Source organism: Neofelis nebulosa, chromosome 4 (genome assembly GCF_028018385.1).
Source record: "Neofelis nebulosa isolate mNeoNeb1 chromosome 4, mNeoNeb1.pri, whole genome shotgun sequence".
In the NCBI taxonomy this organism is placed as follows: domain Eukaryota; kingdom Metazoa; phylum Chordata; class Mammalia; order Carnivora; family Felidae; genus Neofelis; species Neofelis nebulosa.
In genome coordinates this window covers 162314163-162336211 of record NC_080785.1, presented here as the reverse complement: position 1 = coordinate 162336211, position 22049 = coordinate 162314163, and the positions used below count along the sequence as shown (strand labels likewise).

General features: G+C 56.5%; 1 protein-coding gene across 3 annotated transcripts; it reads right to left on the bottom strand.

Moving 5' to 3' along the window:
- Nucleotides 1-1446: 1446 nt before the first annotated feature.
- TYK2 (tyrosine kinase 2) lies at nt 1447-21766 on the bottom strand. 3 transcript variants are annotated; one of them, XM_058728070.1, is made up of 25 exons: nt 21655-21766; nt 20617-20795; nt 20136-20351; nt 14897-15020; nt 14617-14764; nt 14101-14264; nt 12171-12537; nt 11573-11770; nt 11317-11474; nt 9351-9459; nt 9070-9259; nt 8887-8990; nt 8620-8802; nt 8446-8533; nt 7386-7513; nt 6363-6498; nt 6125-6279; nt 5235-5385; nt 4711-4808; nt 4251-4443; nt 3805-3923; nt 3326-3498; nt 2994-3111; nt 2468-2578; nt 1447-2382 (listed from the first exon to the last, which is right to left on the bottom strand). In XM_058728070.1, the coding sequence occupies exons 3-25, from the start codon at nt 20329-20331 to the stop codon at nt 2248-2250; spliced, it is 3546 nt and encodes a 1181-aa protein (XP_058584053.1). In that variant the 5' UTR covers nt 20332-20351; nt 20617-20795; nt 21655-21766; the 3' UTR covers nt 1447-2247. The 3 variants fall into 3 exon arrangements, with proteins under 3 accessions (XP_058584053.1, XP_058584056.1, XP_058584054.1); XM_058728073.1 differs by having other exon boundaries at nt 21646-21718; XM_058728071.1 differs by lacking the exon at nt 21655-21766 and having other exon boundaries at nt 20617-21391.
- Between the last annotated feature and the right edge of the window lie 283 nt (nt 21767-22049).

Below are 22049 nucleotides of genomic sequence, written 5' to 3'. Positions count from 1 at the left end.
GGAAAAAAAAGAGTTCTGCATAGTAGTAGCATTTTTTTTGGAGGGGTTGCCTGGGTGACTCAGTTGGTAAAGCATCCAACTTTGGCTCAGGTCATGATCTCATGGTTCGTGGGTTCAAGCCCCGCGTCGGGCTCTGTGCTGACGGCTCAGAGCCTGGAGCCTGCTTCGGATTCTGGGTCTCCCTCTCTCTCTGCCCCTCCCCCACTCATGCGCGCGCTCTCTCTTTCAAAAATAAATAAACATTAAAAAAAAAAAAAAGAAGAACAAGAAGTGAATCGATAGGGGCGCCTGGGTGGCTCAGTTGGTTAAGCATCTGATTTCAGCCCAGGTCATGATCTCACGGTTCGTGAGTTTGAGTCCGCATTGGGCTCTGTGCTGACAGCTCAGAGCCTGGAGCCTGCTTTGGATTCTGTGTCTCCCTCTCTCTCAAAAATAAACATAAAAAAAATTTTTTTTTTAAAGAAAGAAACATTAAAAAAAAATGTTTTTTAAGTAGGCTCCACACCTATCATGGGGCTTGAACTCACAACCCTGAGATTGAGAGTCACATATTCTATCTATCGAGCCAGCCAGGCACTCGACGTTACGATTTTTCCAAAAGATGCCAAAGCATAGTATGTGTACAGATTTCCTTGTATCTGGACGAAGGGTCTCCGGAAGCAGAAACAGGAAACCAGATGACATTAGTTGCCTTCAGAGAGACGACAGCAGTGGCTAACAGAGACATTTCACTGCTGATTTCAATATTACCTGCTCCCCCCCCCCCGCCGGCCTTACAACTATAATGCAAATTTAGTATGCAAGCTGTTATCAAAAGCAGATCTCAACACAGGAGTATGGAGTATGGAATTATCTGGAAAAGGGGAGATGCCACGCACAAGTCTTGAGAAGTCAAATGAGAAAGAAAAATATTACACAACCTTTCACAATGTGGTTACACATCTCCCCGTCTCAAGGACGTGTTGAGTAGAAACGCTTTGGCCAACACCAGATTAAAAACAATATCAAATGTTTATTAAGTACTTGTTTGCAGGTATCTTTGCTAAGAGTCTGACATGAAGGACCTCATTAGCTATTTACATTAGTCCCCTGCAGTGGTGAGCATGACCACCCCCAGGTCATAGTTGAGGAATAAGGCCCAGAGAGGGAAAGCCATTCACCTGAAGTCACACAGGGTAGGTCTGGCACTCACCTACGTGGCATGTCCTCCCTGTCCCCCCCCACCCCCCCACCCCCACAATTCACCTATTTAGCAAGTAGTTATTGAGGGCCCTCTGTGTTCCAGGTACTGGCCTGCTGCTTGCTGGTGATTCCGAGGTGAACAAAGCTTAAAGAGTTCAGCCAGGTTTTTTTCTGCAGAAACTTTGCTCCGGCTGCAATCCCCAGGGGTGCAAACACCTGCTGCCCAAGGTGTTTGCAGAAGGGCCCAAGGACCACAGCCTCCAGCAGAGAAAATAGGAGTTTATTACCAGCTAGCGGAAATGGTGGGTCCTAAAGGTAGGAGCTGGCGGGGGAGGCGGGGAGGTAAAAAAATCGGATTTGAAGGCCTGAGTAGGTCCTTGCTGGTCCTGGGTCCCGCAGGGTCTGCCCCAGGCTCATAACCACGGAAAGTGCTATAGTCTGAAGGTGTGCATCCCCTCAAAAAAATTTTTTTTAAAGTAGGCTTCACGCCTGGTGCAGAGCCCAACGCAGGGCTTGAATTCACAACCCCGAGATCAAGACCTGAGCTGAGATCAAGAGTCGGATACTTAAGCAGCTGAGCCGCCCAAGCGCCCATCAGAATCCTTACATTGAAATCCTAATGCTCAGTGTGATGGTATTAGGAGGTGGGCCTTTGGCAGCTGCTAGATCATGAGGGTGGAACCTTCAGAAGCGTCTTTACAAAAGAGACTCCAGAGAGCTCCCTAGCCCTCTCCCACCCTGTGAGGACACAGCCAGCACGTGTGGGCTACGAACCAAGAGGGCCTTCACCAGAATGTGACCATGCTGGTGTCTTGATCTTGGATGTCTCAGCCTCCAGAGCTGTCAGAAATACATTTGTTGGCGAGCGCCCCCACCAGAGGTGTTGGTAAAGCAACCCGAGTGGACTAAGACATAAGGAAAGTCCGTTCACAGAGGTGGGGTCTCCAGACAGAATAAGGCACAGGGAATGGTGAGGCCGACCTCTCCCCCTCGGGATCCTCTCGGGGCGGGGAGCCCCTCTCCTGGGTGTCTGCTCCAATGCCCTGAGAGCTGGTGGTAGAGGCTTCAGCACACATTGAACACTGAGGCGGCCTGGCCTTGGTATTTCTCCTGGACCGTCTTGAGAATGGGGATGAGGTTCTGGAAAGTGGGGCGGAATGAGGCCTCTGCCTCCCAGCAGTTCTTCATGAGGAGGTAGATCTGGGGAGGAAAGTACTGGAAATGTGGCGGCTGCTCTTTCTGCAGCCGGCTGACGGGGAGGTGAATGGGGGGAGAGAGGGCTCACCTCGCAAGGGCATTTCTCTGGCCGCGGCAGCCTCTCCCCTCGTTCCAGCAGCTCAGTGAGCCTCAGCACCGTCATCTGCCCTTGGGTGAGGCCTATGAGCTCGATGAATTTCTACCCCCAAACAAGACAAGGTCTATTCAGGAGGTGTGTCTGCCTAGACAGAGGCTTCTAGCCCCACCTCTGCTGCTTCTTGGGGCAGAACTTTACACTTATGACTTCATCTCCCTGGGCCTTGGTTTACCCACCTGTAAAAGGGGGCAGTAACGTCTACCGCTGGGTAACTAACATTCGGAGAGTAAGTCTGAAACAGGTGTTTGCTATTAAGTCTCTCTACAAACTGTTTTTCTCTATCCGGAATCTTTTTTTTTTTTTTTTAAAGACTTTTAAGTAATCTCTAAATCCAACGTGTGGCTTGAACCCCATGGGATTAGGGGTTAAACCCTTGCTAAAGTGGAGGGGCTGGGAATCCAATGCATGCCTTTCTAACTCCTCTGGAATGGGGTGGGGCTGAGGGCCTGTCTCTCACCGAAGGGGGGCTCTGGCTGGAGTCACAGTAGGTCAGCAGCTCATACATGGTGACCCCGAAGGACCAGACGTCGGATGCATAGTAGAACTTACACTCCTTCAGGCACTCTGGAGCATACCTGGGGGGATGGGGCGCTCAGGCCTTGGGCCAAACCAGGTTAGAGTCTTACCTGGGGCTTGGGAGCTCTCTGGTCCCAGTTAGGGCCCCACCGGGGTGGGGGGCAATTTCACTGGGATCAGACCCTGTCATCTGAGACCTCAGCATCTATCTCCTTCCCCCTGTCGGCCCCAGGTGACCCTGACACCCCACTTCAGCTGGTCCTGTCTGGTCACCAGAATACGGGGCTGTCCCCATCTTCGCGCACGCGGTAGTACTCATGGCCTTCAGGCACAGCCTTGGCTAGGCCAAAGTCCCCGATTTTGACCAGCCTGTCGTTGTCCAGCAGCACGTTGCGGGCAGCCAGGTCTCGGTGGACGTAGTGCTGTGCATGAAGGTAGGCCATGCCCTGGGGGGAGGGGGAGCCGGGATCAGTGGGGCGGGGTAGAGCCTGAGGAGTCTTGACCAGGATCAGGAGGGGAGGGGGCGATCAGGTCAGGAGGGCGGGGAGCAGGTGCAGGAGCAGGCAGGATGGCAAGCGGAGCCCAGCAAAAGGGAGGAGAGGTGATGGCAGGGGTGGGACAATCGGGAGGGACTGGGCTGCCGGGCGTGCCCAAGTGGGCACAGAGATTCCAGGCGAATGGAAACTGGGGACTGGTGAGCCGACTGTATGGGACCCTCAGGCCAGGCCAAAGAGGAGGGGCCACCGGCCCACCTCACAGATCTGCTGGGCGAAGAGTAGCAGTTGGGCCAGTCCGACGTTGTGCCGGGGAAGGTAGTCCCGGAGGCTGCCCAGAGGCACGTACTCCATAACGAGCTGCACCGACTTCTCTCCTGATGCAGAAGGCGGGGCGGTGCGGGGATGGAGCCCGGGGCTGGGGGCCGCCCATCCCGAGCCCCGCAGCGCCCCCGCCCCACCCCAGGCGAGGCCCTGACTCGCCACTCTAGGCCCGGTCCTTAGGTGGGACAACTCAGCCTAAGCCTCATCCCCACGTCCCCGGGTGACGGAAGCAAAGGTCCCTCCCCTCCGTCCTGGCCGCAGCTGCGGGCCAAGGTGGGAAGCAGGCAGCCCCGGCGCAACCACCCCACCCGAGGGCGTCCTCCAGTCAGAAGCTGTAATTGGCCAGGCCCTGCTGGCCCCGCCCACCGAGCCCCGCCCACCTTGGTCCTCACAGCATCCCTTGTATTTGACGATGTGCTTGTGGTAGAGCGTGCGCAGGATGTCGATCTCCCGCCGCCAGCCAGTGCTGAGCTGGGGGCCCCCGCCCGCCTTGAGGGCCTTCACAGCCACCATCTCGCCGGTGCCGTCGTTAGTCGGGTCGTAGCAATACAGACTGACCTTGCCGAAATGACCCTGGCCCCAGAGCACGCAGGAGGGTCGGCCCTACCCCGGCCTCCCGGGACCCACTCCAGTCGGGTCTGTTTGGAAAATCCTGGGCCCCACCTACTCCGTGTTAGGGGGTCTCCTTGGGGCCTAGGCCTCCTTTTCAAATCCTCAGGGCCTCCTTTGAGGCTGAGGGTCTCATAGGCCAGGCCCTACCCATATTAACTTCTGACCCAAACTCTTTTTACTCCACCAGGAGGGCTTTTGACAGTCCGGGCCCTGCCCCAGCCCCCTCACCTCGCCCAGATCCCGGATCTTTTTCAAATAGCGCTTGTGGAAAACGGTGGGGTCTGATGCAGGCGAGTCGGGGTTCACAGCCAAGATGTCAGCAAGATCTGGAAGAGTCACAGTGGGGGTCACTGGACCCCTAACTCTTCCAACTACTTGGAGGCACAGAAAGCAGGTGTCTGCTCCCCCAGCATCTGATCTCAAATATAAGGAAACTTTTTTGCAACAGCTGCAAAATTCCACTTCTTGTCCAAAATACAGAACTGACTGCATCAAAACTGACGCCTGGAAGTTCTTAGATTGGGTAAAGGGGATTACATCAAGAGAGAAAGCAAAAGCAAGAGAGTTGCTGCAAGGGCCTAATTTGTCCAAAGAGGCTGTGGCTCTCCCTACATAAGACTCGAAGGGGAGCACAGGCATCTGTACAGCCTTAAGTGAATTCGAAACGGGCACGCATGCCGAGTCCCTGTGCAGAAACCTCAGGTGCACCATGCAGGCATAAGCAGGGGTCTCAGCAAGGGGGTGGGGCTCACTCTGGGGCTGCAGCTGAGTGAGGTCACGCAGGATGGTGCGGAAGGAGGGCCGCTGAGCTGGTTCATAGGTCAGGCACTGGCTGGTGAGTGTGGCCAGCTCCGGGCATGAGGGCTGAGGAAGCTGGTGCTGCTTCTGGTAGAAGCACTCTTTCTGCCAGGAAGGGGACCCACAGGGGTCAGTGCCCACCCCTCACCCCCACTCCTGGTCCCCTTCTCCAAAAGAGCAGTCAAGCTCTCAGAGCAAGCTAGGTCCTTGTTCTTGCCGCTCCCATTTTACAGATGCAGCAGCTGAGGCTTGGCAAACGGAGGCAGACTTGATCACCACTGCAGGGCCAGGACTTGGACCCGAGTCCAGCTGAGCGTGCCGTGCTCGAACACCTCACACCTGGCCCTTCCTGCCCTGGCTTCCACCCACCTCTGCGCCTAGCCCCTCCTCCGTCTGCCTCCAGGAAGCTCCTGCAGCGATCTGAACGCACCAGACCCTCGGGGCCTTCGTACATGCTGGGACCTCTGCCTAGGCTGCGCTTCCTAGCCTGGTCACTGCAGTATTTCTGCACTTAGATTAAACCTCCTCTGGGAAGCCTTGCCTGACCCCTCAACTGGTTCCGGGGAGTCCGCTGGTACTCCCTCACCCCCACAGCCTGTGCTGCTCTCATCTCGGCCCTGGGTGCTCTGCTTAAAACCGAAACACGTCACTTATTTGCTGTACGTCACGACTTTATGACGGAGGGACTGGCTAACCCCAAGTGACGGATAACCTGATGGAGCCCCGGAGATACGAGGCCACACAGCCAGAGGGGAGGCAGCTCTGGACCCCGAACATGCCCTCTGGACATCTTGGAAGTGCCAACCCCCTTTATAGGACGGACCCAGACAAGCCCTGGACATACCTCGGAAGGGCCGCGGCCCTGCAGAGGGGCCTCCCCGTCGAAGCAGATCTCCAGGAGGGTGACACCAAAGCCCCATTTGTCAGCTGCAGTGGTTAGGGTGCTGGCCCCACCTGACAGGCACTCGGGGGCTGTCCAGGGGATCCTCTCTACCCGCTCTGGAGCCAGGGTCAGAAGTCACCAAGGGTGAAAAGAGCGGGGGGAAGCCTGTCCCTGAACCCAGCCCTGCCCAGGTCCTCACCCTCCCTGGAAAGGGCACCCAGGCCCACACCGGGATCGCTCAGCTTGATGAAGGGGCTGGTGCCCTCCGCCAGTCCCAGCCGTGCCAGCAGGATGTTCCGGCCACACACATTACCATGAACCAGGCTCTTGTCTTCCTGTGGTAGGGTGGAAAGGGGGCATGGCCAAGGGGGGGGGGGGGCGCTGTAGATGCTGCCCCCGGTCTCATCCATGTGGTCTCCACAGGGACGGCCCACGTGAAAGAAATAACCGAGGTCAAACACACCACAAAACCCATAAAACGATCATGGTCATCGTGGGGATCCAAATACGTGGTCATTGGGACCAGGCTGCACTAGGCACCTAGTAGGTCCTTCCAGTTTTCCCAGAGCTGGGGCCAAACTTCCGGTCAGGTCCAACTGCTCTCCTCTAACCAAGCCCGGGGAGCTCTTTCCCCAGGGCCTCTAGGCTGGCTATTCCTTCTTCCCAGAATGCACTTACCCAGATACCCTCGGGGCTCCCTTCCTCACCGCCAGGTCACCTTAGTGAGGCCTTCCCCCACCCATCTATTTAAACCTTTGCTTCTTCCCCAGACCCTTCTTTCCCCCCCATAGTTCTTACGACTTCCTAAAACACTATGCAATGTAGTTAATTATTATTTGTTTGTTCCTCCCAACTAAGTGCCCAGCTCCCTAACGACAGAGACTTTTGTTTTGTTCTCCATTGTGTCCTCAGGGACGAGGACAGAGCCTGGCACACAGAGGTGCTCTGGAAACTGGGATGACTAGGCCAGGAGGAGCTGGGATGAATGGCAAGAGTGACAGAGGCCGCTGAGGCCAAGCCCCATGGGACCTCAGACACTACAGAGAGGTGAGGTGTTCTCTTGGGGGAGATGGGAGCCACAGGGGTGTGTGAGCAGGACAGGTTCATGGAAAGATCCCCCAGGGCCAGTGTGTGGATTAAATAACGTGTTGAGGCCTCCACACCCAATGCTGAGGCCACCCTGGCGCTCCCATCGACCCAGGCCCCACCCACAAGCACGCACCAGGTAGCTGAGAGCGCCGGCCAGCTGCTGGGCCACTGCCACCTTCCAGGCCACAGGCACGTGGCCCCTCTCCCGCCGCAGCCACACATCCAGGGGTCCGTGCTCCACGTACTCTGTCACCATGATGTCTGCAAAGGCCCAGCAGGGGCTGCCCACCTGCCCCCACCCTCCAGGGCACAGGTGGTAGGACACGGGGGCTGGGACTGTGGGTGGGGAAGGTGTCGGGACAGAGGCCCGGGGGGGCAACTTGGGAGTGACGCTGGGGTGAGGGGAAATGCGGGATGGAGGGTAGGCAATGTGGGTGCAGGGTGAGGCAGAGGTGAACGCTGGCATCTGAGTCCAGGGTGGGGCCGGGGAAAGCTGGCACGTAAAGTGACGACGTGAGGATGTCACTGGGGAACTGGGGGTGGGTACGGGCGAGTGGAGGTGTGGAGGTTAAGACAGGGGCATCGTAAGGGCTGACAGGATCCCACCAGATTGGGGCACTCACGGGGTGCAGACCCGCGCTGGAGGGAAAGCCAGAGAAATGGACAGGTGGGGTTGAGAATGTGGGGGCTACTGGCTGGGGTCACCCTGGACGTGGAGTTTTGAGGTACACACAGGGTAGGGGTAGAGGTAGGGGCGGGGGCAAGAGACCTGGGAGGACTGGGGAGCCCAACGGTGCCGGTGTCTGCGTGGGGTCACGATGCCAGTGGGGCCAGAGAGTCGAGAGATGCCGGGGACTAGGGGTGTCAGCTGGTGGGTGGGCTAGGGATCCAGCCAGGAGTCAGGGTGTAGGTCAGGGGTTAGGGTACAGCCAGGTACTGGAGTAGAGGGAAAAGCCAAGGTATAGTCAGGGGTGAGGATGCAAAGTGAGTGTCGGGATACCTGACAGTTAGGGGTGGGGTGCAGGTTGAAGGTCGAGTAGCCACAGTTTGAGGTGTGTAGTTGGAGATCATGGTATAAGTCAAGGTGGAGCGTGGAGTCAGGGGCGAAGACACAGGTCAAGGGTCAGGGTACAACGCAGGGAGTGGGTATAAGGGGGGACTGCAAAGCGGGGGGCGGTGGGGGACCCACTCACTCTCAGAGCCGTGCACGCAGACGCCGTGCACAAAGGCCAGGTGCACGTGGGAGACCTGGCTCATGAGGCTGGCTGTCTCGTAGAAGGCCTATGGACGTGGGGCAGGTCAGGTGGCCACAGACCCCGACCGTCCCCCCCCATCCTGCCACCTGGCCCCTGGCGGTGCTCACTCACCAGGGCGATGTCGTGGTGACTGGGATCCAGCACCTTGAGTACCACTCGTAGCTCCTGGCCACGGTCCCCACCGGGCGTGGGGGGGTCCCCACCATCTGCCGTGCCCTCCTCGGGGCCTCTTTCCCCCACCCGTAAGATGCCCTCATACACATTGGTCCTCGTGCCTTGGCCCAAGTGAGACAGCTGGAGGGACGAAGCACAGAACGTCTCCATGACAACAGCTCGAGGCCGCCCTCCCCAGTGCCCCGGAGCCCCGACTGCACGGACCTGAGTAATGTCATCCTGGCAGACGCGGTGGAAGCTGAGCTGGCTGAGGTTGAGTGGCCCAGGGCTGGCCCGAGACCCACGCATGATGATGAGGTTGGAGAGCTCTGGGGGTTGAAGTGACATCACCGTGGGCTGGCACGGGGGGAGACGCCCCCCCCCCCCCCCCGGCTCCCCGTACCATACCTCCGGGCCGTGGCAGGCAGCAGCGGCGCAGGGAGAAACAGTCGTCCCCGGCCCGCAGCGAGCAGCCCTGCAGGGCGGTGCGCAGCTCCCGCACGCTCGGGAAGGAGCGGTCCCAGCCCTCCAGCTCGAAGCTCCCGGCCCGCAGCTCAATGGGGAATTTACGGAGGTGCAGCTGCTGCCCGCCAGGTGCCTGGGGTGGGCGGCAGGGGTGGGGGCGGTGAGCAGGGGTCCAGGCAGGGAGCGCGCCCAGCCCCGGCCTGGGACCCCCGCCCCAGGCCCACCTGGTCACGCTGGGCCACCGTGAGGATGAGACGGTTGAGGTGGCTGGTGCTCCAGTGGATGAGGTAGAGGCCATCTTCGGGCCGCAGCTTGGCCAGCACGAATGGCTCCCTGTAGAAGACAAGGGGGCGTGTCGGGGAACCCCGGGGTACAGCTGGACCCGCGCCTGGCCACAAGGACACACGAAACCTCCCTGGCAAACGAGCCTGACAAATGTCAGACTCGGGCACTTACGTGCAGACGCTGAGTCTGAACACAGACGCGTACCAATGAAACACGGTCTTGCACACGAACACTCCCGGGGCGATAGAGGTACCACAAGAGGCATACGCTCGTGTGTGACAACGGCTGGACAGTGTCACCAACATGGTAACACACACACAGTCAACTGCATTCAGACACTGGATGGGCACACACCCTGCCAGCCACCTTGACACGCAGCACATAGTCTGTCGCACGTTCATAGGACAACAGTCACAGACGCAGCCGCTTACCCGTTATGACGTGGTGGCACGGGGCATCGATATCCCAGACCCAGAGGTGACAACGTCGTGAGCACAGATAGGCAGTACGTGGGCTGCAGCCACAGAGGCCCAGACACCTACACGTGCGGGGGCTCACGTGCTACTACAGACTGAATGTCCGTGTGTCCCTGGAATTCCTGTGCTGAAACCTAACCCCCAAGGTGACGCTGTGAGGAAGTGGGGCCTCTGGGAGGTGATCAGGTCACGAGGGTGGCAAGCCCACGAATAAGATCAGTGCCCTTATAGAAGGACCTCAGAGAGCTCGCCTGCCCCTTCCACATGAGGACCCAGCCAGAGGGCTGTCTATGACCCAGGAGGCAGGGCTCTCAACTGAACACCGGACCTGCCTGCACCTTGAACTTGAACTTCCGGCTTCCGGAACTATGAGAACCAAACGTCTGTTGCCTCTACATCACTCAGCCAATGCTACTGTCCTAGCCGCCCAAACAGACCAGGACACACGCCAATGCGGCCCCCGGACCCCAGGACGGGTGGCCGTGCACATCGGCTGGGACATGGCACACCCACGGCCCTCAGGAGGTGGGATGGCCGCTTCACCCTCCTCTGGGGTAGAGAGCAGGCTCCTAGCCGTCGGACCTCTTAGACACCTCAATGGCCTGTCCCGGGGCCGCAGATGGTGCAGGACCGCCCAGGCACAGGTATGAGGCACAGACGAACTGCGAGTCACAAACCCTGACCCAGGAGCATGCAGGATGGCCACACGCGTGTCTGAGGACCACTTAAGTACTGACACTTGACGTCCTTGGCCCCGTATGTCCGAACAGAATTGCACAGACAGTGACCTACAATTACCAGGACACACACACACACCTGTGGGGATGTAAACACGCATGTATGTGAAGGGCCACTAGTGTTTGTCCAACCTACAGCTCCACAAAGATCACCCGTCCCGTCACGTAAAAACAGGCAATGACGATTTTATATGCAATCATAAAACACAGCTGCACACCCAAAGAGCCGTTAAACATGTGTGGTGACAGTCCCAGACCCAGGTACTGTCATGACACGTGCCCACGCCGCGGCAGGTACCCTCTCTCCCCCTGTAACCCGAGGCGTGCACACGTGCATCCACTCCCACACATGCACCCACACAGGCGAACACGTGTGCACCCACAGGCATGCACACACGTGTACACACATGGACGCCATAGGCACAGATGCATGTGCACGTGTGTGCTTACACACGGCCACACTCACAGCTGCGCTCACACGCATAGGTATGTACTAAGACAGGAAGTCTTGCTCGCACATGTATACTCTCACACGGAGGTGAGCACACACACACATACACACACACTAATGTGAACGCACGCGAAGACCTCGATACAAACACCTCGTTCAAGCCTCACCGTCCCTGGAGCTTGCGGCCCGGCTGGCAGCCCCACGTCGCCCCATGTCACCCAGCCGCCCTCCCAGCACTCACAGCAAGGGCCCGTGGATGCCATCCCGGATGCTCATCACCAGCCGCGGAGGGGCCACCTCCCGGCACAGGTAGTGGCTCGAGTCGGCCGTCAGGCGGAAATAGCCGTCCACCAGCGACACCAAGGACAGGGCCACAGCCCGGGAAGGCAGGGTGAGCTCCTGCGGGCCGGGGTGGGGGTGGGGGGACGTCAGGCAGCCATCGCAGACCAGACGCGCCCCCCGCGCCCCCCTTCAGGCCCGCAGCCCCAGGGCCCCACCAGGCACTTGTCCTGACAGTGGATGCTGACGTGGCGCTCTTTCAGCACCACGTGGGTGATGTCCTGGAAGTCACAGAAGTAGGCCCACGGCGCTTCCTGAGGCCTGTCCACTGGCTGGTTGCCCACCTCCTGGGCCTTGCTTTTCTTCCCTGATGGGCCAGCACGGGGGTTCCTGCTGCAACCATCGCCACTGGGACCCTGGAAACCCAGCAGGGCCGTGCCAGCTTAGTCCCCCGCACAGTTTTCCCGGGGACAGGCTCCTCAGGCATCCCCCTAAGTCCCCGTGTCACAGATGGGACGGAGACCTTCCCCCAAGAGACACACACGCCAGAAGACAGAACCTCAGGGAGGAAGAGAGGGGGAGCCGAGCCCTCTCGCCCCCAGGTACCAGACGAGGGTCCCTCAGAGATGCAGACCTCAGAAAGTAGGTCCCTAGGGGGGAGACAGAGGCTGCTCCCCAAAAATCCACCCCAGGGGACACACACCCCAGCGCCATGTGGGGAAAGGGCTCACAGCAGCCACCCTTGGAGGCCAAGGCTGAGCAGGAAGCCCAGCCCCGGCCACCTGGGCCCCCAGATGGAAGAGGCACTCTGCTCACCTCTGCCTGGACTGGCCGCCACCGGATGCCACCAGTGCCTGTCACCAGCACCTCATGAGTAGGGGGTCCGGGGGCCGATTCAGGCCCAGGCTCCGGGGGGGACTGGCCCCCGTCCTGGACGCAGCAGGGGTCCCCCACGGCCTGGGCCTGCTCCTCCAGCCGGCACACGAGCACGCGCTCTGTGCCGAAGCGGGGTGCCAGCTGCTCCAGCGTGGCCAGGTACTTGACCATGATGACCGGCTGGGAGACGTGGCCCGGCTGGAAGGCCCGCACAAACCTGCGGAAGAGTCTCCGTAGGCGCAGCCGTGTTAACGCGTTGTGCCGCCGGAGCTGCAGCCGGAAGGAGCGCGGGATGCAGTCCTTGAAGCTGGGGGGGCAACCAGGAAGGGTTGGTCAGGAGCCCGGTTGCAGGCCTAGCCGCGTCACGCTGGGTGAGCGGCCTAACCTCTCTGAACCTCAGCTGCCTCGTCTAGAAAACGGGCCGGCCGTGTGCAGGTGGAAAGAGAGCAACGCAATAAAGGGCCAGCACAGGGAGGCCAGCCGGTGTCAGAATTCTGGAGCAGACGATGGGGCTAAAATCCCAGCTCTTGGACAACCTCCCAAAGCGCTCGGTCTTCTCACATATAGGGTGGGATCAAACAGGGCCCACTTCCAGGCCTGAGGCCTGAGGGATGCTGACTGGCACATAGTAAGACCTGTGTGAACATCAGGTGTTACTACTGGAGAAGTCACGATTAGTTTTTATCACCGATATGATGATTATCGACAAAAGGCACAGCTCTGGGAGGCCCCTCTGCTCCTCACAAACCCTTATCCTCTCCCCTCTTCTCCCACCGTCTGTCTGGCATCTGACCTCCAGTACAGCTCACTTAGCATGTCCCAAGCCCTCTCTCCCACCCCTAGATCAGAGCGATCCAAAAGCTTGAGGTTTTAGCTGCCTCTCGCCCCCACTTCCAAGCTTCCCAGGGCTCCTTGGAGCCCTTGGGAGAAAGGTCCCCTGACTACAGCCTGGTGGACTCAGGCCCCCATATTCCAAGTTCAGATCTCCAAGAAGAAGGCTGCTGCTGCCTACTGCCTCTGGGCCTTGGCGTATGCTTTTCCCTCTGCTTAAAGTGCTTGGCCAACACAGTCCACATCTGGATAAAGCTGACTCAAACTTCAGGTCTTAGCAGAAATGCCACTTCTCCCAGGAAGCATTCTCTGATGTCGAGGCTAGAGGGGGTACTCCCTCCGGGCTTCCAAGCACCTTGGACTTTGTTGTCCCAGCCTGGGTCTTCCAGAGTGATAACATGACAGAAATGGAAAGACATGTGCTTTAAGAACTGTTGGTCTTGTGGGATCCATTTCGCTCACTGCCCCCTCCAGGCAGTGTACCCGGATTACCCAGGCCCTCACAACAATGGAGGTGCAGACAGCTCACTCCCAGCTCCCCATGCTCCTATGTCCTTCCTTCCCTTGAACTCTAAGGAATTCTCCGAGTTTACTCTGCTCCACCTACACATCCTCCAACATATCTGCCAGGCCTCGGGGTCTTCCCACTGGCTGTTCTCTCTGTTCAGGACGCCCTCCTCTCGGATACGCACCACGCTCCCTCCTTCACTTCCTTCAAACCTTGGAATCTGAATGCTACCTTCTCCTTCTTCCTCCCTTCCTGCTTAATTTTTTCCCCTCTGCATGTAGCATCACCTGAAACCCTGGACCTTTCGCTTTTGCAGTTCTGTGTACTGCCTGGCTCCTTGACCAGACGTGAGCTCCGAGAGGACAGTGATTTTTGTCTGACTCGTTCACTGTTGTGGCCTCGGCACTCGGCACCCGGCACCAGCGCCAGCATACGGCAGGCACTGAACAAGCGTTTGCCGAACGAAGACGTTGCAGGATGCAAGGTCTACTGTGACTCCCAGATACCTGTCCCCGCCCCATTCCCGGACACCTGATCTTCTTGGCCACCTTCTCCAGGGGGATACCATGGCAAAGGGCGAGGTGGCAGAGGTGCAGAAAGGCCATGCCCAGGCTCTCATTCTTAAAATGGTGGATCTCCTCCTCGCTCGACAGCTCCCACAGCGGTGCCACATCATTCACAAACTCGTGCTTGCCCTGGGTGGGTGGGGGGAGCGGGCAGAAAGGGAGGCATGAAAACCTGTTCCCTCTCTGGCTTCTGTCCACTTTCGGGATGGGAGGGAACCCCCATTTTCTGGAAAGGCCAAATACGCAGCATACATGCCTCCTCTGCCCCACCCTCGGCCTGTGGCAGACATCACTAATTGATCACAGCACTCTCTCCCACGCAATCCTGTCTCAGAACCCTTTGGTTCAGACAGCCAAAGGATCCCAGACGGCAAGGGCTGAAACCTATTCGCTTTAGTGAACTGGGGAGGGAAGTGGGGCTCCTCAGCTACCCCTGAGTCCCTCACAAACAGCCCCACGTCCCCAGCAGCCCTGCACACACCTGCTCAAAGAGGTACTCAAAGGAGGCTGGGTCCAGGAGTTGCACCCCCTGCTCTGCCTGTTCCGAGGAAGACTTGGCCCTGGTGGGCCCACAGCGGTACACGGCCGGCTCCTGAGGATTCATGCTGTGCCAGTTCCGGAAATAAAACCTGCAAGAGGGGAGGGAGGGGGAACAGCTGGGGCCTTAGCGTGGACTCAGATCAGCTCCAGGAAGGTGGGGAGCGGGGGAACAAGGGGGGCAGAACAAAAGGGGGCGAGACTTCCAAGGGGCCTTCACCCACCTCATGCGGAAGTACAATGTCAGGTTCATGTCTCTGGAGACCTCCAAGATGTGGTTTGGGGGCAGCCACACCTGGGCCTGGGCATCAAAGAGGGCGAAGAGATTGAGGCAGGATGGAGTGATGCCTGGAACAGGGAAGAAACAAGATGAGGAGTCCGCAGCTGCTGCCATCTGCCTTGTGGACCCCCTCATAGGCCCGGCCCTCCCCTCCCCTCCCTCCCCTCCCTCCCCTCTGCTCCTCCTGCACATCGAGCGCAATGCAACATGTTGACCATGCTGCAGCTTCACAGACTAGATTTCCTATCCTGGTTTCTGGACAACAGGATGTTGGCGGAAGGGAGACGCAGATTCCCAGGCCAGGAAATAAACTGTCTCGCATCTTCCCTGTCACAGGGGTGGTGGAGACCCCTTGTGTGCCGAAGCTACAAGATAGAAGTGAATCATTCAACCTGCATTAGATTTTAGGTAAACCTTTGCTGCCCTTGACCCAGGAAAATTTGGGAGGCTGCCATTCCTAGAGCGAGAAGCTATCCTAGACTGACCCACCCAACTCTACAAACTGCTGGCACTCTGCCTGGTCTCGCTCTGAACTCCAGCCCCGGGGGAAGAGCCACCTGCCTCCTGGCTGTCTCCCCCTGGATGCCAGAGCCCTCTTAGATGTGCCTTGTTTCAAAGAGATCTTGTCTCAGGTCCCCAGACCCGCCTCTTGTCTGCCCAGTTCTTTAAACTAGTCGGACGCTTGGTCCTTGCCCTCAACTCCCCCCCAGCACCCCACATCAGACGGGTCACAAGGCCTGTTCTGTCCGCATCCTCCAATCTCCCCGGGTTCCTTCCGATCCAAAGCCCAGCCCTAGTCCAGCCTCCAGACTTGCTGTTGTTTCCCACACCGGCCACCCAAGGCATCCTTTTACACACGTCACTTAATATTTTCATCTAAGATAGTCCATCCGGAATCATTTATAATCACCAAAGTACAGAGACAAGATAAAGACCTAAAACTTGACTGCTACAATGGAAGCCTCTGCCTACATTCTCTCCCTTTCCCCTCCTGTAAAGAGGTAACCATACTCCTGAAATAGAGTTTATCATTTCCATATCCTCTATGACCTAGTCTCAAGTGTTATAAGCTCTAACTCTAATATTACACTATAGGTGTCCCTCTATAATTTGTTTTTTTTTTTTTAATTTTTAATGTTTATTTATTTTTTGAGAGAGAGCGAGCGAGCGAGTGAACAGCCAGGGAAGGGCTGAGGAAGGGAGAGAGAATCCTAAGAAGGCTCCGCGCTGTCAGTGCAGGGCTTGAACCCACAAACTGTGAGATCCTGACCTGAGACAAAACCAAGAGTTGGAGGCTTAACCATCTAAACCAACCAGGCGCCCCTACAATTTTCTTTTCCTTTTTAAAATTTTTATTTATTTAAAAAATTGTTTTAGGGGCGCCTGGGTGGCTCAGTCAGTTAAGCGGCCAACTTCGGCTCAGGTCATGATCTCGCGGTCCGTGAGTTCGAGCCCCGCGTCGGGCTCTGGGCTGATGGCTCAGAGCCTGGAGCCTGTTTCAGATTCTGTGTCTCCCTCTCTCTCTGACCCTCCCCTGTTCATGCTCTGTCTCTCTCTGTCTCAAAAATAAATAAACGTTAAAAAAAATTTAAAAAAAATTGTTTTAACCTTTATTCATTTTTTGAGAGAGAGAGAGAGAGAGAGAGAGAGAGAGAGAGAGAGACAGAGCACGAGCAGATGGGTAGAGAGAGACAGAGACACAGAATCAGAGACACAGAATTCGAAGCAGGCTCTAGGCTCTGAGCTGACGGCTTACGTGGGGGTTAAACCCACAAACCGTGAGATCATGACCTGAGCCAAAGTCGGACGCTTAGCCAACTGAGCTACCCAGGCATCCTGCCCTTTTAACGTTTATTTATTTTTGAAGGAGGGAGTGACAGAGCATGAGCGGGGAGGGGCAGAGAGAGAGGGAGACACAGAATCCGAAGCAGGCTCCAGGCTCTGAGCTGTCAGCCCAGAGCTCGACACGGGGATCCAACTCATGAACCACAAGATCATGACCTGAGCCAAATTTGGACACGTAACCAACTGAGCCACCCAGGCTCCCCTCTTATTTTTTTGTTTAATGTTTATTTATTTCTGAGAGAGAGGGGAGGGAGAGGATTCAAAGTGGGATCTGCGCTGACAGCCGCAAACCCAATGCGGGGCTTGAACTCAGAAGGGCGAGATCACGACCTGAGCCAAAGTCAGATGCTTAATCGACTAAACCCCCAGGTGCCCCTGCTTTTTCAAGTTACAATAGGTTTTAAAACCTCACACATGAAGGGTGCCTGGCTGGCTCAGTTGGTAGAGCGTGTGACTCTTGATCTCGGGGTCACGAGTTTGTAGCCCGGTGTTAGGTGTAGAGATTAAAAAATAAATAAAAATTAAAATAAAAAATGGGGCACCTGGGTGGCTCAGTCGGTTGAGCATCCGACTTCAGCTCAGGTCATGATCTCGCAGTCCATGAGTTCGAGCCCCGCATCGGGCTCTGGGCCAACAGCTCAGAGCCTAGAGCCTGCTTCAGATTCTGTGTCTCCTTCTCTTTCTGTCCCTCCCCCATTCACATTTTTTCTCCCTCTCCCTCTCTCTCAAACATAAATAAACATCAAAAATCTCTTAAATAAATTTAAAAAAAAAATTTTTTTTTCAACGTTTTTTATTTATTTTTGGGACAGAGAGAGACAGAGCATGAACGGGGGAGGGGCAGAGAGAGAGGGAGACACAGAATTGGAAACAGGCTCCAGGCTCCGAGCCATCAGCCCAGAGCCTGACGTGGGGCTCAAACTCACGGACCGCGAGATCGTGACCTGGCTGAAGTCGGACGCTTAACCGACTGCGCCACCCAGGCGCCCCTCTTAAATAAATTAAAAAAAAAACTTCCCACATGACATGTGTAACTTTGGTGAAATTCCTTTTTCCTGACTATAGAACATTTCAGCATTCAACCTGACTGCAATTTATGCATTCTCCTACAGAGGGACTCTGAGACAGCCTCCCATCCTTCACTAAAATAAATGAAGCAGCTCCAAACATTCTGGAACGCGTCTCCTAAAACATATGAGCGGAGCGACCGTAAAGTACCCATCTAGGAGTGGAACTGTGTGGGATGATGCAAATCGCTCTTCAAGGTCATTGTGTCCAAGTGTACTGCCTCCCGCAGAAGGAGAATGCCTCCCTGAGAGACAGCTTCCTAAAGAACCAATCTGTTTTGCTCTCTGGCTTGAACTTTCCACGGCTCCCCATTGCCCCATGAGAAAGCCCAACCCCCTCAGCACAGAATAACCATGACCTGGACCCTGACAAATAAGGTTCCGCTTTCAATTCCCACTTCCCTTACCAAATTCTTAGAACTCACAATGTAGTCCCTCTTAAGGTCTTTTGCTTCCTCCAAAGATCAGGCTGTCTGGGCCCTTTACAAATCCTGTTCCTTCTGCCAGGCATGCGTCACATCACCCGGCACTCCTGTCTGAGCTCTTGAAGAATCGGCCACCAATGGGAAAGTGCAACGTGTGATAGATATCCACCATTAGGCCCCCATCAGACTGTGGGTAAGGAGGTTTGAGAGAATTTCCTGGAAGACGGGGCCAATAAGCAAAGTCCCACTGGACAGACCTTCTCCTTCTCTGGAAGAAGAAATTACACTTTTGGGGGCACCTGGGTGACTCAGTTGGTTAAGCGTCTCTCTCTTTTTTTAATTTTTTAAAAAATGTTTTTATTTTATTTTTGAGGGAGAGACAGAGCGTGAGTGGGGGAGGCACAGAGAGAGAGAGGGAGACACAGAATCCAAAGCAGGCTCCAGGCTCCAAGCTGTCGGCACAGAGCCTGATGCGGGGCTCGAACCCACGGACTGTGAGATCATGGCCTGAGCTGAAGTGGAATGCTTAACCGACGGAGCCACCCAGGCACCCTTAAGCGACTGACTCTTGACTAGGTGGGTTGTGGGATCAAGCCCCACATTGGGCTCCATGCTGAGCATGGAGCCTGCTTGGGATTCTCTTTCTCTCTCTCCCCCTCTGCCCCTCTTCGCTGCTCATGCACGCTCTCTCTCTCTCTCTCTCTCTCAAAATAAATAAATAAATAAAACTTTCCAAAAAAATTACATTTGGTACTTCTACTGTAGGCTCTCAGCCATTCCATAGTTCCTTACGGCTCTCGGGAGAAAAGCGTAAACTATGAACTCCTCCCTCTGGCATTTAAGGCACTGTAAGATCTAGCCCTGGCTGACCTCTCCCCCATATCCCCCAGCTGGAGGTCACCGCCACCCTGGTCTCCCCGCACCCACCCTCCCCCACTAGTCTATTCCCCACAGAGCAGCCAGAGAGCACCTAGGATACCTGAGTCCAGTCACGTCCCTCCTTTGTTCACGGTCCTCCATAGCTCCCACCTCACTTGGAGTAAAGTCCCAAGTCCTCCCTGAGTCCCACAAAGCCCTGCCCGATCTGCCCCCATCACCTCCCTGCCCTCGCTTAGTCCTGCCTCCCCTCCACTCACTCTGCTACAGGCATGTTGGCCTCCTTGCTGTCTCTGGCAAATTCCCACCTCAGGGCTTTTGCACATGCAGTTCCCTCTGTCGTATACCATCTCCCCCTAGACATCCCTGTGGCTCCCTCCCTCTCTCCTGATTTTTTTTAAAATTTTTTTTAAACGTTTTATTTATTTTTGAGACAGGGAGAGACAGGGCATGAACAGGGGAGGGTCAGAGAGAGGGAGACACAGAATCCGAAACAGGCTCCAGGCTCTGAGCTGTCAGCACAGAGCCCGACGCGGGGCTCGAACTCACGGACTGCGAGATCATGACCTGAGCCGAAGTTGGCCGCTTAACCGACTGAGCCACCCAGGCGCCCCTGATTTTTTTTTTTTAAGTAATCTCTACACCCAACCTGGGGCTTGAACTCACAACCCTGAGGTCAAGAGTCACATGCTCTACCAACTGAGCCAGCCAAGTGGCCTTTCCTGAATTTTTTATTTTTCTCCATCAGCCATCTCTGCTGTTTTCCTATTCATTGTGTTCCTTGCTGGTTTTCCTATTGGAATATCAGCTCTACAAAGGCAGTGATTTGGGGCTGGCACACTACAGTTCCTCACTCGATGTCTGCTGAATATTCGAATGGGCAGAAGGATGGATGGATGGATGGGCCCAGCTGCTGCTCTCAGCACCCTCACCCCCCACCCCCACCACATGGCCGATGCCCCAGACTCACCGACTTTGTGTGCGATGTGGATGCAGACCTCCTCTGCGGTCAGTGTGGCCTCGCTGAAGGTGACCCAGGGGTCCCCGCCATCAGGGCCAGCCCAGTGCAGAAGGACCTTTAGGCCTCCCCTGGAGACCATGGGCTGAGCCTCATCCCCATCAGGCCTGCTGTCCCTGGTGGTGGCACCCCAACGGCACAGAGGCATGCTCTTGACAGCTGGCTTGGCTGGGAAGAGACAGGCCATCAGCCCCCAGACCTTGACCTGACGTCCCCTCAACCTTCCACTCATCCAGGCTGAGGCCTGAGGGGAAGATTCTGGAACCCCCTCTCTGTATGCCCTCAGACACCCAATTCCCCTCCCTGAGCCTGTTTCTACATCTGTTTGATGGAGTTAGAGAACATGCTCGCACCTATTAGATCTGTCATGAACAATAATGAACCCCTTTATTGGACAGGTTTGCACCAATATAAAAACCTGTTTTGAACCCACCTTCCCAAAATCAACAGGCAGGCAGGTGTGGTGAAAGAGACCAGGGGGGCAAATCTTGGATCTCTCCGTGTCAAATCAGACAAGGCACTTAGCCACACTGGGCCTCAGTTTCCCCATTGGAAAATGGAGATGTTGGGAGGATTGCCATGAAAAGATGGTTGTAACATCACAGCTCAGCCCTTAATGCAGGCATGAAAAAATAACAAATATGACAAAAACAAGAATAAAACCATTATTATTGCTTCCATCGTCCTTCTCTTACAGGCCAAGATTCCTGCCTCCCACATCTACCCCGGTGAGGAACCCCAGGTACTGCTGACTCCCCTGAGCCTAGGACAGGTTGTGTTTCATTTTCTCCCTTCAATCCAGCTGTGGGGTTTTTTCTAGGGCCAGGCCCGGGCCTCAGGCCTCCAAGTCCTCCAGTTTTAAGATAAACAGTGATCCGGAGAAGAGAATGTCGTCATAGCACAATGTCAGATTCCTCAGCAATCAGCCCCTCTCTGAGCCTGTTTCCTCATCTGGAAAATGGGCATATAACAGCCTCTCCTCCCTCAAAGCGTTGTTGGGAGGATTCAATGAGATGAGGCAGGGAGGGCGCTCAGCACAGGGCCTGGCAGGCTGTAAGTACTTAATAAATATTCGCTATTATTATGTGTTAACATTTGAGAAAATATGGTGGGGACGTCCATTTCCTCCTTCCTCATTCCCACCGGGTCCAGAGCCAGCTTTGCAAATGGGGTTGGAGGTCTCCACCCAGGAGGTCCGCACCGCACCCCCCCCCCCCAAACAAACACCCAAACCTCGAAACTTCGCTGGCAGGGGTAGAAACCACGAGGTGCACCCACCATTGACCAGTCACAAGGCAGCGGGTGTTGCTATCCTCACCGTCCCCCGCCCCGCCCGCCCACCGGCCAAGCGCAGCCACTCCCCCCTCCCCTCCCCGCAACCCCCTCTCCCCCTCCGCCCGCTCCCCGCCTCCAGCCGCGCCTCCCGCCGGCCGCTTCCCTCTAGAAGACCTCCCGGCGGCACCTGGCTCACCCTTTCCCGGACTCTGGCTAGCACCCGGGACCCCGCCCCACAGCCAAGGGCAGCCGCCGCCAAATTGCCGCCGAGACACCGCCTCCTATTGGCCACCTGAAATGAGCATAGTCATTGGCCGCCGCTGTGACCCGTCGCAGGTAACCATTGGTCCTTTCGTTGCAATGGCGGAGTTCCTATTGGTCCTCAGCTTCACTTTCCCCCCCCCCAACCGCGATTGGCTGGGGCGGCTCCTGGATGCACTTCAGCGTCAGCGACTGGCTGTTGGGGAAAGTGGGCGGAGATGCGGAAGGGGTGGCTCGCTGGGGTGGCTGCAGAGTGTGGCCTGCCAGTGACGCCTAAGCAATTGCCCACGCGGACGGTGGGCCAAAGTTAGGCTTTGGGACTTGGTGTAA

Bases quoted from the DNA above. Each gene is read 5' to 3' on its own strand.
- TYK2 (XM_058728070.1), bottom strand. From the start codon at position 20,331: ATGCCTCTGTGCCGTTGGGGTGCCACCACCAGGGACAGCAGGCCTGAT. The intron at 6,280-6,362 runs GTGAGGACCTGG...CCCTGGCTCCAG, and splicing joins GGGTGCCCTTTCCAGGGAGG to AGCGGGTAGAGAGGATCCCC. The intron at 3,499-3,804 runs GTGGGCCGGTGG...CCCTCCCCCCAG, and splicing joins TCGCCCAGCAGATCTGTGAG to GGCATGGCCTACCTTCATGC.